The 14,917-nt window shown below is 38.3% G+C and overlaps 1 protein-coding gene across 1 annotated transcript; it reads left to right on the top strand.

The window, feature by feature from the left end:
• The first annotated feature begins 535 nt into the window (after positions 1-535).
• On the top strand, positions 536-2,524 carry LOC123322628. The gene is made up of 3 exons (XM_044910588.1): positions 536-950; positions 997-1,701; positions 1,761-2,524. The coding sequence occupies exons 2-3, from the start codon at positions 999-1,001 to the stop codon at positions 2,522-2,524; spliced, it is 1,467 nt and encodes a 488-aa protein (XP_044766523.1). The 5' UTR covers positions 536-950; positions 997-998.
• Positions 2,525-14,917: the final 12,393 nt, after the last annotated feature.

Genomic DNA, 14,917 nt, shown 5'->3' with positions numbered 1-14,917 from the left:
CGAAATGCGGGATGCGGCAGAGCGTTACTCCGAGAAGAAAAGGCCTCGGTGCTTGTGACGTATAGCGCTGTGACGTCAGCACTGCGAGGTCTAACCAAAGATATATAAGATGTCTAAAACTCTGGTGTATTCACTGATTCGATTTTGTTTTTAATTTCGTGGGGATATGGGAGCAGTTTCGTTTCTTCCACTGTAGGTAGCGCTGTTTAGAATTTGACAGAGCATTGTCAATTGATATTTGAAAATAATTTGAATACTTTCCTACGACTTACGAATATGTTGTATTTATAAACGATTATTGGTGTATGAAAATGTATTAGTTTCGAGAAAGGGTGTAGAACATTCATTTATTCAACATGTCGTTCAGTAAGTTCAGTTTACTGTATGGACAATCAAGAACTATTATAGCTAAGAATTAGGTGTTGTTGGAATTTGAGGCAGAACCAAATCAGATGAACGAACATTCGGGACGGATATAGCTGAATTTTATGGCAACTTCAGCAATATATCAAAAGAAACTGTATTGGAAATGCGTAGGGGAGGATGGGCCACCATGAGACGCGTTTACCATGAGACAGTCGCCATTATTCTTGAATTACGCGCCATAATTTGTCGCGATCCACAGAAACGTTAGGCTGAAGATATGTTAGTCTTATTTATGTTGCCGAAGAAGCCGCACGTGCATTAACAAAATATTCGCCAGTCCCGATTCGTATTCATCATAGTGAAATTTTTCCTTAAGATCAATTCAGTATCTCATAAGTGGTTTCTGATATACTTTGAGATTGGTCCGAAGTTTTCAACAAGACAGGTAATTATCCATTTTATCGTTGATATTCATTATTAGCCAATTTTTTGATTTTTTACCAAAATACGACAGTTTGAAAGTCAGGCATAAGATGGGCTACCATGAGACACGAATTTTGGGCCTCCTTGAGACGTGTCTCATGGTGGCCCATAAGTAAAGATTCCTATTGAATAAGTTTTTCGTTCAAGGCATGTCAAGAGGACGAAAAAGGAAATCTGACAAAGGCCTGTTCAGTGCAGACTCGATGAAACAGGCTGTCAAAGATGTAATTGTACATAACTTGAGTTTAAGGAAGGCAGCGGAGAAAAACAACGTTAAACACCAGACATTAGCTAGGTACGTTAAAAAAACACAAGATACTAAAGGTAATAAAGAAGAATTATCTTACCGCCCCCACTATGATACACGGAGAGTGTTTTCCGACGAACAGGAAAATATTCTGAAGGATTTCATTATCAAATGTAGCCAAATGTGCTACGGCAGGTCCACAAAAGATGTTAGACAGTTAGCTTATGAACTTGCCGTCCACAACAAAATTCATATCCCAAAGCAATGGATAGAGAATAAGACAGCGGGGGTGGACTGGTTACAGGGGTTCATGAAACGTCACCCAGAACTGAGTATTAGGCAACCAGAAGCCTGCAGCCTTTCTAGAGCTACATCCTTCAATCGCAACAACGTCGAGCAGTTTTTTCGAAACTTACAAGATGTATTGAAGCGCTACAATGGTTTTGCCGCTGGAACTCGTGTCTATAATCTGGACGAGACCTCCACAACCACAGTCCAAAAATCCTCAAGGATTTTAGCGAAAAAAGGAGTGAAGCAAATAAACAAGGTGACTAGTGGAGAACGTGGATTATTGGTAACCACCTGCTGCATTATAAGTTCTGCAGGTACAGTGTTTGGTTTATTGAGTTAATAATTTTTTTATGCATATCTATGTCTCTTTTAGGAAATGCTTTACCACCAGCTATGATCTTTCCCAGGGTTAATTTCAAGCCTCACATGTTACACGGAGCTCCATCAGGAACCTTAGGCCTCGCTACCCCATCGGGTTGGATGAATTCTGAGCTTTTCGTATCTGTTATTAAGCACTTTATTTTTCACTCTGGCAGTTCAAAGTTGAATCCAACCTTGCTACTGTTCGATAATCATGAAAGTCACCTTTCAATTGAAACCCTGAACCTGGCTAAAGACAACGGAGTTGTTATTTTAACACTGCCGCCCCATTGTTCTAATAAACTACAACCATTGGATGTATCAGTATTTGGGCCATTCAAGACCTATTATAACAGTGCATTGGACTCATGGATGATGACAAATCCTGGAATTCCAGTTACAATATTCCAGATTGCCGAGTGCGTTGGATATGCGTTTGACAAATCCATGACCCCTAACAACATCAAAGCAGGTTTCAAAAAATGTGGCATTGTGCCATTTGATAGCCACGTTTTTGGAGATGACGATTTCCGAATGAGCAGCGTCACTGATAGGGAGGAACCTTCAAAAACAAGCCAAGGAGAAATTACTGTTGAAACACCTACTGACAAAAGCGAAGTTTTAGAAGCTCATACAGGCAATAAGGAAATTGAATTATTAAACAGAACTCCTGAAAAAAATACTTCAGAAGCGATTAACTTTAAATCCCCGGAAGAACTATTTGGATATCCAAAAGCCAAACCAAGAAAAACCTCTAATCCCAGAAAGAGGGGTTAAAGTATTATAGCTACTGATACACCCGAGAAATTAGAAATTGAAAATAAATTTTTGGAGAAGAAGCGGAATGAGTCACTTAGAATGGCCAAGAGAACCAAGCGAATGTTGGTCCATTTGCCAATAGCTAAAAAAAATCGACAATATGCTTCGTCATCTGAAAGTGAACATAGCTCATTCATTTCTGATTCCTCAGACGCAGAGTCGTTTGATGAGTTAAATATGAACGGAAGTAAGGACAATCTCAACCCAGATATCAACTCCTATGTCTTGGTTGAGTTTCATGACAAAAAGTCTGTTTTCTTTGTGGGTAAAATCATAGATATCATTGAGGATGATTTCAAAGTAAGTTTTTTGAGGCATAGTGTCAAACAAAAAAACTCTTTTATTTATCCCGCTGTAGAAGATATTTCTTTTGTAAAGAAAACCGATATCAAATGTTTGCTTTCTGCAAGTAGCCAAGTGGCTGGAACGAAACGGCAGCAATCTTACATAAATTTTGGAGTTAAATTCGACGGAATCGAAATCCGTTAGTGCCATTTTTTGTTTGAAGCTCAGTATATATTGTTATTTAGTTATATTGATCATAAAGTTGTGTGATACTATTTTATAAACGTTTGTTTTTTGTTTTTATGTTGTGTCTCTAAGTGGCCCACAACGTCGGCTACCATGAGACAAAATCAGATTTTTTTAATTTTCCAATAAAAAAAAGTTCTGTAATGTTGTGTCTATTATTGTATCAAAAAATGATTACGTTTTGATTAAATTTTATAATGCATACGTTACTGTTGCTAAAAAAATTAAATTGAAATTTTTTTCGCCAAAAAAGTAGAAATTGTCTCACTGTGGCCCACCCTCCCCTACTGTCAATTGTGAGCATGTATTGAGAATCAGAAATACATATCCCTATACGAGTCTGTTCTTTAAATATTCTTCCTGAGTAGATGTAGTGAAAATTTCATTTCCGTCAACTGAATATATTGGATATTTGACCAATCAACTGTGTTTTATTAAAATCAAATTGAATTACCCTCCTCATGAATACAATTTGTCAAACAGTAATTACCTTGAAGAAGAATAGTAAATACTCCTTCAAACCCTTATTCGATAGTGTTGAAATATTGACAGATTTGTTTTTACAACGAAAATTGAACTGTAAATCACAAATATTCCTCAACAGCTGTCAAAATGGGCCAGTTCATATTTTGAACTCGTTGATCGATGTTCGATATCAACGCAAAACAAAATAAAACGAGAGAGTATCATTCTACCTCCTCTGGTAGAACAAGGATAGAACGAAGTAAATGACATTATGGCGCCGCCGCGAAACTGATCCCATATCCCCGATTTTCTGAAATGTTGATGCCTGCAAATAGTGACAAGTGCACACACCAGTATTTTAGACACCTTAGATATTACACACCAAGATGGAGCATCCCTATACTGGATGCATGGAATGTTGTGTCCTCATAATAAACACTGGATGTTTACAAACAAACGCGGCAATAGTAAACAGAAACCAGTGGCGTAGTTAAAAGTTGTAAATAATGATATTTAATATCTTTGATTATAGCGGTGTGAGGAATATTAATGATGGGTATATATGAATTCAATAATTCCATCAATTCGTTTGAAAAATAAAATTATATTATATAAGTTATATCGAATTTTTTTCGATATAACTCCGAAGTTTTAAGGAAGTTTTCGCACAAATGGTTGTGATATTCCGTAAAAAAATTTATTTTACTGTTTGCAGATCGCCCCAATTAAATCCTGGGATATCAATTCGGGTTACCAAACTAAGGCACGAAGTTTTTCCGATATATCTCCCAAGTTTTTACTTGAAAAACGTGTGAAAACGAAATATTCTCACAAATTATTGTCGACTATTCAAAAACTCCGGGATTCAGATTGGCGTTTCTTACAAAAAAAAAATTTGTTTAGTATGGTCCATAATATTGTCATACATCGAGGTATTTCAGGTTTAATGTGTCAAAGGAAATTTTTTGATGAAGGTAGATTCCAATTTAAAGAATTGCTTAACCAATGATGTGAGGAAAAATTTATTTTTTCAATAATACCAAAAATACAGATTACATCATGTTGATAGCTATTACTTCAGTAGTAAATAATATGTAATATAGCCTTTGTGTTCTACGTTTTATTTAGAAATAATTCATTATTTGCTTCTGTAGTCGAACAGGAATAAAAGAAATATTCCTATAGAAAAAATGAACAAAATCCTATATGAACAATTTTCAATGATAATACAACTCCATCCAGAAAAACATTACAGTTCAATGACATGAATTAATAGGTCAATAAGTTACGAAATTAACTAAGAGTCAGAGAATTCTCAAAATAGTTAATGCATCTTTACCAAAATTACACTTAGAATTTAAGTGATTGAATGTTCTATTAAATGATTGGGAACTTAATACTAACAAAAAATTCCTTTATAAAAACAATAATCATGTAGCTCAACATTTATATGAAACATTAATAATACGAGGGACTAATTAGAAAGCATAATTCTTTCGTTTCGTTGAACAATACTAAATTCATTGCTGAACTTGAATCGAGTATTATTTTGTTTTCAACCATATTGCACAATTGAATATGTGGTGAGTACCACACTATTACAAGATAAAAATTATCTATCATTTTTAGTACATACAGTATAGATCTAGAAAATAAAATATATAAACGAAACAATAGGATTCTGATGAAAGTTTGACAACATAACAATGGACAGATACTGTCAAATTTTTTTTTTTTTTAGTATGTCATTTATTTGGAAAATTTAAATCTACTCATATATGGTATTAAGTAATTTTGATGTAAGTTACAACATGAAAGTGAAATGTCCAGTGACATTTCTACTTATTCTGCACTAGTCTAGTGGTGCTGTGGGAGATCTTCAGGCCATGATTTTTTGAGTCTTCTGATGTTTGGTCCTCCTGCGTACAGATTCTGGATAAGATCATTAGAGTGTCCCTGTAGTCGTTCTTGGTATTTAGCAGAGGCGGTTTTGATAACATCAGTTACGTATGGGATTTCGAGATCTTCATGTAATCTTTGGTTTCTAACGTACCATGGTGCGTTAGCTATTGTTCGAAGAGTTCTTGATTGGAATCTCTGAATTATTTTAATTCTCGTTGGTTTCGCACAACCCCATAATTGTACGCCGTATGACCATATCGGTTTTAAAATTGCTTTGTACACTGTCATTTTGTTTTGGATGGATAGTTTTGATTTTTTTCCGATTAACCAGTACATTTTTTTGAGTTTGATGTCAAGATGTTTTCTTTTTGCTAATATATGTTTTTCCCATGTGAGCCGTTGATCTAGGTGCATGCCTAGGTATTTTACTTCCTTTTTGGTAGGTATTGCTTTTCCATTTAAAGTTACTTTGGGGCAAGTGCTGATTCTTGTGGTGAATATGACTTGGACTGATTTGGTCTGATTTATGGTCATCCTCCATGTTTTGTACCAGTTGTCAAGTTTGTTTAGGTGATCTTGAATGTTTTTGGAGGTGGCCAAGGGGTCGTCATCTGAGGACAGTATAGCTACATCGTCAGCAAATGGAGCATTGATTGTATTCGGAGTTTCGGGCAGGTCAGCTGTGTAAAGTAGGTACAGGAAAGGGCCTAGGACACTTCCTTGTGGTACGCCAGATTTGAGGGAAAATTATCCTGATGTTTCATCATTGTATTTGACGGAGCACTTTCTATCGGAGAGGTAGGACTTCAGTAAAAGGTAATAGTTGTTATTAAGGTTTCTTTTTATTTTATAAAGCAAACCTGAATGCCAAACTTTGTCGAATGCCTGGGAGATATCTAGAAATACGCCGTTGCAATAGCATTTATTTTCAAGAGAGTTGGCTATTTCATTAACTATTCTGTGGGCTTGGTTAATTGTTGACATTTTTTGCCGAAATCCAAATTGGTAATCAGGAAGAAGGATGTTCGTTTCATGGTCCTCTTGAATTCTTTTTAGTAGCTAATTGGTCTATATGACGCTGGTTCGTGTAGTGGTTTGCCATCTTTGTGTATCATAACCATGTGGGCATATTTCCATAATATGGGAAAGTAACTTAGATTTAGCATTCTATTGTAAATGGTGGTTAGGAACACTATTGCTTTTTTTGGTAGCCTTTTGAGGATCTGTGCAGTTATCAAATCATAACCAGGGGCTTTGTTGTTTTTTAGTTTGCGTATTTCAGCTTTCACTTCTTTGGGAGTTATTGATTTGATTGGTAACGATAATTGGCATGATGCTTCTAAAAACTCTTTGACATCGATTGTTAGCCCTGGTGTTCCTTCAGGTTCTACAAATATCTTAGACAGATGTGAAGCAAATTTGTCAAATTTGAAAATAAGGGAAATACATGTAGTTTCTTTAATGAGGGGTTTAACAGACTGGTGCAATCATTGCAATTTCGAAAAAAAATAATAATAATAATAACAATCCATGTCTTAAAATAATCATAATTGTATACCACTCTTTTGTTGTATTCAAATATGAAATAGAATAAATGACTTTGCAGCACCTTTTCATCTACAGCTTGATCTTATGCAAGAAAAAGGTAACATTCCTAAAATATCTTCTCGGCAGTCAACAGTTTGTTTGCATTATCTGCCAATGGAGCACATCGTTTCATATTCACCTGCGTTCTTATTCCAGTGAAAAAGGATATAAATCCATTCTCAATGCTGAAAATCGTAATGTCAGATTCAACAAATTCAATTTTTTATTTCAAAATTTGGTCAGAATATAATTAATTTTTCCATTTGAAGTACTGTTTCTAATATAAGGATGAAATCTTCATAGAAATGGTCAGAGCAAACATACCCATTTGGAAGAATTTGTAATTTTCAATTTTAACTGGTCCATCCACATCAATCTTTGTCGAGCAATATCACTAGGCATTCTAAAGAGTGGAAAAATTCTTTGGTGATGAGTTAAACAATACTAATAAAAAGAGCTAAGTCCCAAACCACAGACAACTGTTGTCTCTGTCCCAAGCTACGCATAGGCGTAGCTTTACCATAGGGTAAAATAACCGCAGGGTAGTTGGAAAAACTATCGGGGAGTGACGCCCCCGCGGACCCTAGTCGACCAACGAAGAGGGTCAGCAGCCCCTTCGCTGTGAATGTGAAGTTGCTTTCGATAGACAAGATGAAGCCTCGGATGACTCCTCCGGTGTTGGGATTGCGCCTGGAGGCACACTGTTACAGTCCCTAGCAGAGGAAAGTGAAGCGAGTAGCGCTTCCCTGCGAACTGGTACCACAAGGCCACGCACTTGGACAAGGAACACCCAGGGAATCGGCTTGGATCCAATGGAACTATCCATGGATCCCGATCAAACCCGCAGGAGGGTGAGGCAGCATTGGACCAGGGAAATGAATATAGGTCTCATCAATGCTTACTTTCAAATAACCCAAGGAGAAACAAACACAAAAAAATACGCTGACCAACTAGCAAATCGATGGATGGAGATATACCCGGACAAAAAATTCACCGGAAAACACCTGATAGCGCAGGTGAAAACTATTAAAACACGAAAGTTACTCGCACCAGACGAGCTGGAAGCAATGAAAGCGGAAGCAATAAGGCGCTCCCCCATGAAAGATGTTCGCAATATCAGAAGAAGCCTACAGAGAAGAAGCCTCATAAGACCACAAGAGCTGAGATTCAGTGAAAGCGACGAGACAAACCAAATGCAAAGAATCGCCGAGCCAGATGAAGCCACCGATGGAATACTCTCGCTCTTCCGAGAAATTAAGATCAAATGGGAGGGAACGACGATGGGGGTCAGACCAAAAATCGGCAGAATAAAATGTAATCCTGAAACAAAAACGATAATGCAGGCCATAGATAATGCCTTAAAAGAGATAATCTTGGCGACGGCCGATTTGGAGGAACTGTGTCACGTGGTCTATTGTGCGGCCGTCACTGATAATACCATTCAGAAGATAACATCAAGAACTGAAAAACGAGGTAACAAACAAAACACAAAACCTCCATGGGAGAAAAGACTCGAAGGGAAAATACATGGGCTGAGAAAGGAAATAGGAGTCCTCCACGCATACCTGAACGACCAAACATCGAGCAAAAAAGTGGAGAGGGAAACACAAGCTTACTCCAAGAAAGCTGGACTGAAGAAAAGAGATGTTAACTACCGCACAAGTATCAGAATCCGTTTGGAGAACTTAAAACAGAAAATAGCTGCATTGGGAAATAGACTTCGGAGATATCACAAAAGGATCCTGAGATACCGCCGAAACAATATCTTCACAAACAATCAAAGATTCTACAGAAGCCTAGAGGAAGATCCTAAAGAGAACGCTGAGACACCGACCCAAAAAAAAAGATTGAATACTGGTCCAAGGTGTGGTCACAGAGATCAACACAGAACGAGAGTGCTTCATGGATAAAGGCGGAAATAGAACAACAAACGGATTTGCAGGAAATGGAACTGGTACGCATCACGGAGGAGGATGTGCGTGGCACGGTCAAAAGACTGAAGAATTGGGCGTCGCCTACCCATGGAATATTATCACGGCTCATTCAGGAAGCGATCGAAAACCCACACGTGGTACCCCATTACCTTACGCAGGGCATCACATACATGATTCCCAAGAAAGGAGACCCCTCGAAGCCAGAAAATTATCGACCTATAACATGCCTCCCATCAATTTACAAAATCATAACTTCCACCATATCCTACAAAATAAGCCTTAACCTGAAAAAGAACAATATTATGGCCTGGGAGCAAAATGGTTGCAAGAACAAAGGCAAGGGAAGCAAGGAGTTCTTAATAATTGATAAGACAGTTCTACCAGGCAAGCAAAATCGAGGAAGAAGAACATCTCTTTAGCCTGGATAGACTATCAGAAAGCCTACAACTCGGTCCCTCACTCGTGGCTGCTACAGGTCCTAGAGATATATAAAGTAGACAGACGGATTATTGACCTGTTGAGCTTCCTTATGGCCTCTTGGAGAACACCTATCTCGATGACAGGAAAATCAGCCTCATACCAGACCGAGGAGTTGAGAATAAGAACAGGAATCTTCCAGGGGGACGGCTTCAGCCCGCGATGGTTCTGTCTGGCCCTGAACATACTCAGCAAGATCCTCAATAGATCCGCATATGGCTACTCCATCAATGACGACATCAAACTGAGCCACTTATTTTATATGGATGATCTAAAGCTATATGCCAGAGGGCGTAAACAACTTGAAGGCGAACTGGAACACGTCAGGAGGTTCAGTGAGGACATTGGCATGACGTTCGGGCTGGAAAAGTGTTCCGCGGTTGAGGTTAAACGGGGAAAAATAGTGGAGGGGGGGAACATCAGGATGGCGGATGGAAATGAGATAGCGGAGTTGAAGTTGGAGGAAAGATATAAATACCTGGGTATCCAACAGACGTATGAAATAAAAGAGAGGGAAAACAAAATGGGAGTAAAAAATGAGCTGATGAGGAGAGTACGGAAAATCCTAAAAACACAACTCTCAGCGAAAAACAAAATCGAGGCACTGAACATCTGGGCCATACCCTCTTTTACCTATAAGGCTGGTGTACTCACTTTGTTCAAAACGGATCTACAGCAAATATACAGAAGTATTCGAACAACACTGACAGAATATGGCACGCTGCACCCCAATTCTGCAACTGAGAGCCTATACTTACCACGGAAACAGGGGGGCCGAGGTTTGAGGAGCGTCGAGCAGGCGTGCCTGCAAGAAGAAAAATAAGTAAAAGCATATTTTCATGCCACACACTTACCTGTTCAGCGGTGGAAAGCCACACAGGGAGATGCCCACATCTTGATCCGAGGGGGAGAATCCGGTGATTCTGAAACAGAAAACCACATAGAGAAACTGGAACAGAGTTGGCAGGCAAAAGCTCTACATGGGAGATTTTATGCTAGCCTGCGCCGACCTGAAGTTGATATGGCACAATCCAATTCTTACCTTACACAGGGCTACCTGTATCCGCAGACGGAGGGGACACTATTCGCTATCCAAGTGGTGCCGACCCGCACGTACAGCAAGCATATAATGAAAGTTCCCATAGAGAACACCAAGTGCAGGTTGTGCAATGTTGCTGAGGAGTCGGTGGAGCATATTTCCTCGGCTTGCTCGACGATTGCTGGTACTAAATACTTGGCCCGACATAACAATATGGGCAAAGTGGTGCATCAACTGCTGTGTCTGCAATGTCAGCTGCTCTCGCACTTCACACCACATCACCTATACTCACCACAAACAATCATAGAGAACGAGACCTTCAAAGTATATTGGGACATTACGGTGATCACAGATATAGCCGTAGAACATAATCGACTGGATGTAGTGATGTGGAATAAGATGAATAAGACCGTCGTCATTCTGGATTTTGCAGTGAATCTGGACTGTAACTTGAACATGTCTTATGGGGAAAAGATCAACAAATACGAGGCACTGTCCCTGCTCAGGAGGGTAGACAATGTAGACATAAAACCCCTGATAATAAGTATGAACGGGTTAGTGCACAAAAATACAACAAAACATCTGCAAGAGCTGAAATTACCTGGTATGCAAAAAGCTGTCATTTTGGGGACGGTGAACATAATACGATACATTATATACCCACATTAAAGGTTGGCACAGAATACTCTTGGCGTATATGTCCGAGTATAATCTGGGAAACTCCACAGACTAACAGTGTGAAGGAAAAAAAATATAATTTAAATATCAATGATACAAAAAGTATTAATTGGAGCAAATTCGATTGAATTACTTAAAGGACTTGTTACATTTTCATGGTGACTTCCTTTACTGCTCTCGAAGCATTAAACTGGGGTATTGAAATATCAAAATTCACACTATTTCGTGACTTCCAGCTTCCAAGTCCAAAAATGTAAGTGCAGAAAGAATATTAATGTGGCATGGATGGCTACTGGGTTTTTTATACGGGATGAAATTCCGTTCACTAATACATATTTAACCATATTAGCTTCATTTAATCTGAAGATTTGAATAAATATTTTTATCGCAATAGGAAAGGAATCACTAGCTTGACGCATTGAATGTCTTGTCATATTTAAGAACTTAAAAAATCTTTCTTCGTTCTCAGATATTCCTACATTGACTGGAATAATAGGACATATTACGATTAATAATGAGAACTGCACCTAGAACCGAATCAAATTGAAATATTGTCTGCCAAATATTGATCTGACAATAATTATACAACACCAAATTCACTATAATTTAACTCATGTTTTTAGTTCCGATAGTTAAAACGCCGAAATTACCCGAACAGTAAGCGATACGTCCACAGAATACCTAAGCAGGCGATTATCGCCTCAAAACGTAGAAATCGTCCATAGACGATGGAATTCTACATGTCAGAATCCCACTGCTGACATTGAAAATATAGGTTGGAATTGAATTCTCTCTACATGGTACTCAGAGTGTATCGAAATGATCATTCATTATATATTTCCTTTTATTGGCAGAAAGGTAGATATAGATCGGTTAAAAGATATAACACTAATTCGAAGACTCGTCCTATATGTATTGTATGAGATTAAGACACTCAAGAATGCAAAGGCACCAGGACATGACGGAATTAAAACCGAATGTGTGAAAACTGTTGCTGAATTGATCATCAAGCCGCTGACAAAACTCATAAACATTAGCATTTCCACTGGTATCTTTCCGACAATCTTAAAGAAGGCAATAGTTATACCGATTTACAAGTCGTCGAATAAAGAAGAAATGAAAAATTATAGACCGATTTCCCTGACGTCAACTTTCGCGAAGATCTTCGAGAGGATCCTGAAAACACGAATAGTGGGCTTCTTAACAAAATATAACTTGCTATCGCATAGTCAATACGGATTTCAAAGAAAAAGATCAACACAGGATGCAATTGCTAGACTGGTGGCTCTTATATCGGATGCTATAGATAAAAACATTCCCGCCATAGGAATATTTGTAGATCTGCAAAAAGCCTTTGATACGGTAGACCATGAAATATTGATGAAGACGTTGGAAGAGTGTGGATGCAGGGGACTATCTTATAAATTGCTGTCGAGTTACATGAACGGAAGGCAACAGTGTGTGAAGATTGGAGGCTCGACTAGTAGTCCTAGAACCATTACATGCGGAGTACCTCAGGGAACGGTGCTTGGACCTGTATTGTTTTTAGTTTATGTGAATGAAATGTTCAATATCGGATTGGAGGCAGATATAATTAGTTTCGCTGATGACACGGTCCTATTTTTCACGGGAGAAACATCGGAGGCAGTTAAAAAGAAGGCAGAATATGGTTTTGGTCAGTTGTTGAATTTTTTTGACGTTAACAAGCTTACGGTGAACATGGAGAAGACAAAATTTATGTATTACACCAGTGATTTTAGAAGATCTCAACGTTTGATAGACTCTCATCAGAAAATGAATTCAAAATAGGGAAAACAGACACAATAAAATATTTAGGAGTCCTTATAGACAGCCACTTAAAATGGAAGGAACAGGCCAATTTAGTCGTGCGAAAACTGCGACCGATGCTGAGCAAATTTAAAAACATCAGGCAAATATGTGACGAAGAGGAACTAAAAACAGTGTATCATGCATTGATAGAGTCACACTTAAACTATGGAATACTAGCATGGGGTGGAATGGCCAACTGCCACTATGCAAGAATAGAAAAAATGCAGAAATGGATATTAAAGATTATTTACAAGAAACCTATTACTCATCCAACGGAAGACCTATTCAGGACTGCGAAATTGCTTACTACCAGGCAACTATATGCAAGGACCCTCCTCATACATCAGCACAACACTTCTACACCTGTACCCAAGGGCGGCTCGTCAGAGGAGGCAAGGGAGGCTAAGCCTCCTCATAAAGCTTAGAGCTAAAATACATTCACTTCGGGCATGTCCTTATTTTCAGAAAGTAATTTCTATATAAATTTTCCGAACACCTGAACTAGATATTCAGATAAAAATTAGTTCATTTTTCGGTCCTCCGCTCATAAAAATCCAGCATAACAATCATACAATCCACCGGCTGCGTACGCGTCCGCCGCGTCGAATGTGAATATTTCCTAGTACTGCCTAATCGGACGGAGGCTGTTGGGCCTGCTGCCTCCGTTGATAGTGTAACTCACGCATACGTTCTCTGGACTCACATACTAGCCGAACAAGAATTCAGCTGACTTACTGTACCATATTCGCCCGTAAAATGTACCAGAGGAGGCACAGGTCCCCTGTTCTCCATCGATTCTTTCGTGCCGTCTTCGTCTATATTCGCTTGATCTCCGGCGGTAGGGGCGTTATCCGGCGGTAGTTGTTATGATTTCAATTTTCAATTTGAATGTAACGACTTCGTGGAGAACTGGAACTTCGGGAAATTTGTGATATATTCTTGTTAAGATAGGTTGTTTTGTTAGGGCGTTAGGGGTAAGTACTGATACGGATAAAAAAATAAAATGGAATTGAATATTGAGGATTAACTGTACACGTTGTTAAAACCTTTACAAGACCTCCACCAAATTTAATTACACTAAAGTCTACCGAAAATCGTCCGAATAGAAGTTTCAGTGTTGTTTGGTACGATAAATGTGATTGGTTAACTGGATCGATCAAACGGGAAAAATTATTTTGCTGGCCATATTCATTATTTTCTCATCAAACAGAATATACTTCATGGTTCAAAGCGGGGTTTTCAGATTTGAAAAATTTACCGCGATCTATCGAAAGGCATAACAAGTAAAAGGAGCATATAGCATCCTCTTGCATTCAAAATTAATCTTAGAACTGACAACTTTTCATTATGTTGAAGAAGTATACTTTATTGACTGATAAGAGTTTGTTCCAACACTCCTCGAAAACTATTAGCCTCCTCAGCTCTCATGACCACGAGCCGCCACTGCCTGTACCTGAGAAAGGCAGAAAATTGAGAAATAAACATATAAACTTGCCTAAATTAAGTAAAACGAGTACTCTTAGAACATTTACCTACCTCGCCCCACTTCTGTACAACAGGCTTCCAGAGCATTTGAGGGACATTCGGTCTCATTCCAACTACAACAGGCAGATAAGACACTGGATAGAACAACAACACTGGAACTTTTGGTTTTCCTTCTGGAATAGAAATAATTTTATTTAGTTATTATGGACTTTTGGTTTTTAGTAATTACTCACCTTCAGCATTAGATTGTGATTAGAAAGAATAAAGTAAACTCACCTCCATATGTGCATAAATGCGTATGTAGATAAGTAAAATTATTACCACAGACAAGTGCCTGGCACTTTTGTGGTCTTTGAATGTTTTGTTGATGATTGTGTATTGGTGGATTTATTTGTATTTTCTTGTTATTTTGGGTCAATAAAC

This window comes from Coccinella septempunctata, chromosome 1 (assembly GCF_907165205.1).
Source record: "Coccinella septempunctata chromosome 1, icCocSept1.1, whole genome shotgun sequence".
Lineage (NCBI taxonomy): Eukaryota > Metazoa > Arthropoda > Insecta > Coleoptera > Coccinellidae > Coccinella > Coccinella septempunctata.
This window is presented reverse-complemented; position numbering and strand designations above follow the sequence as displayed.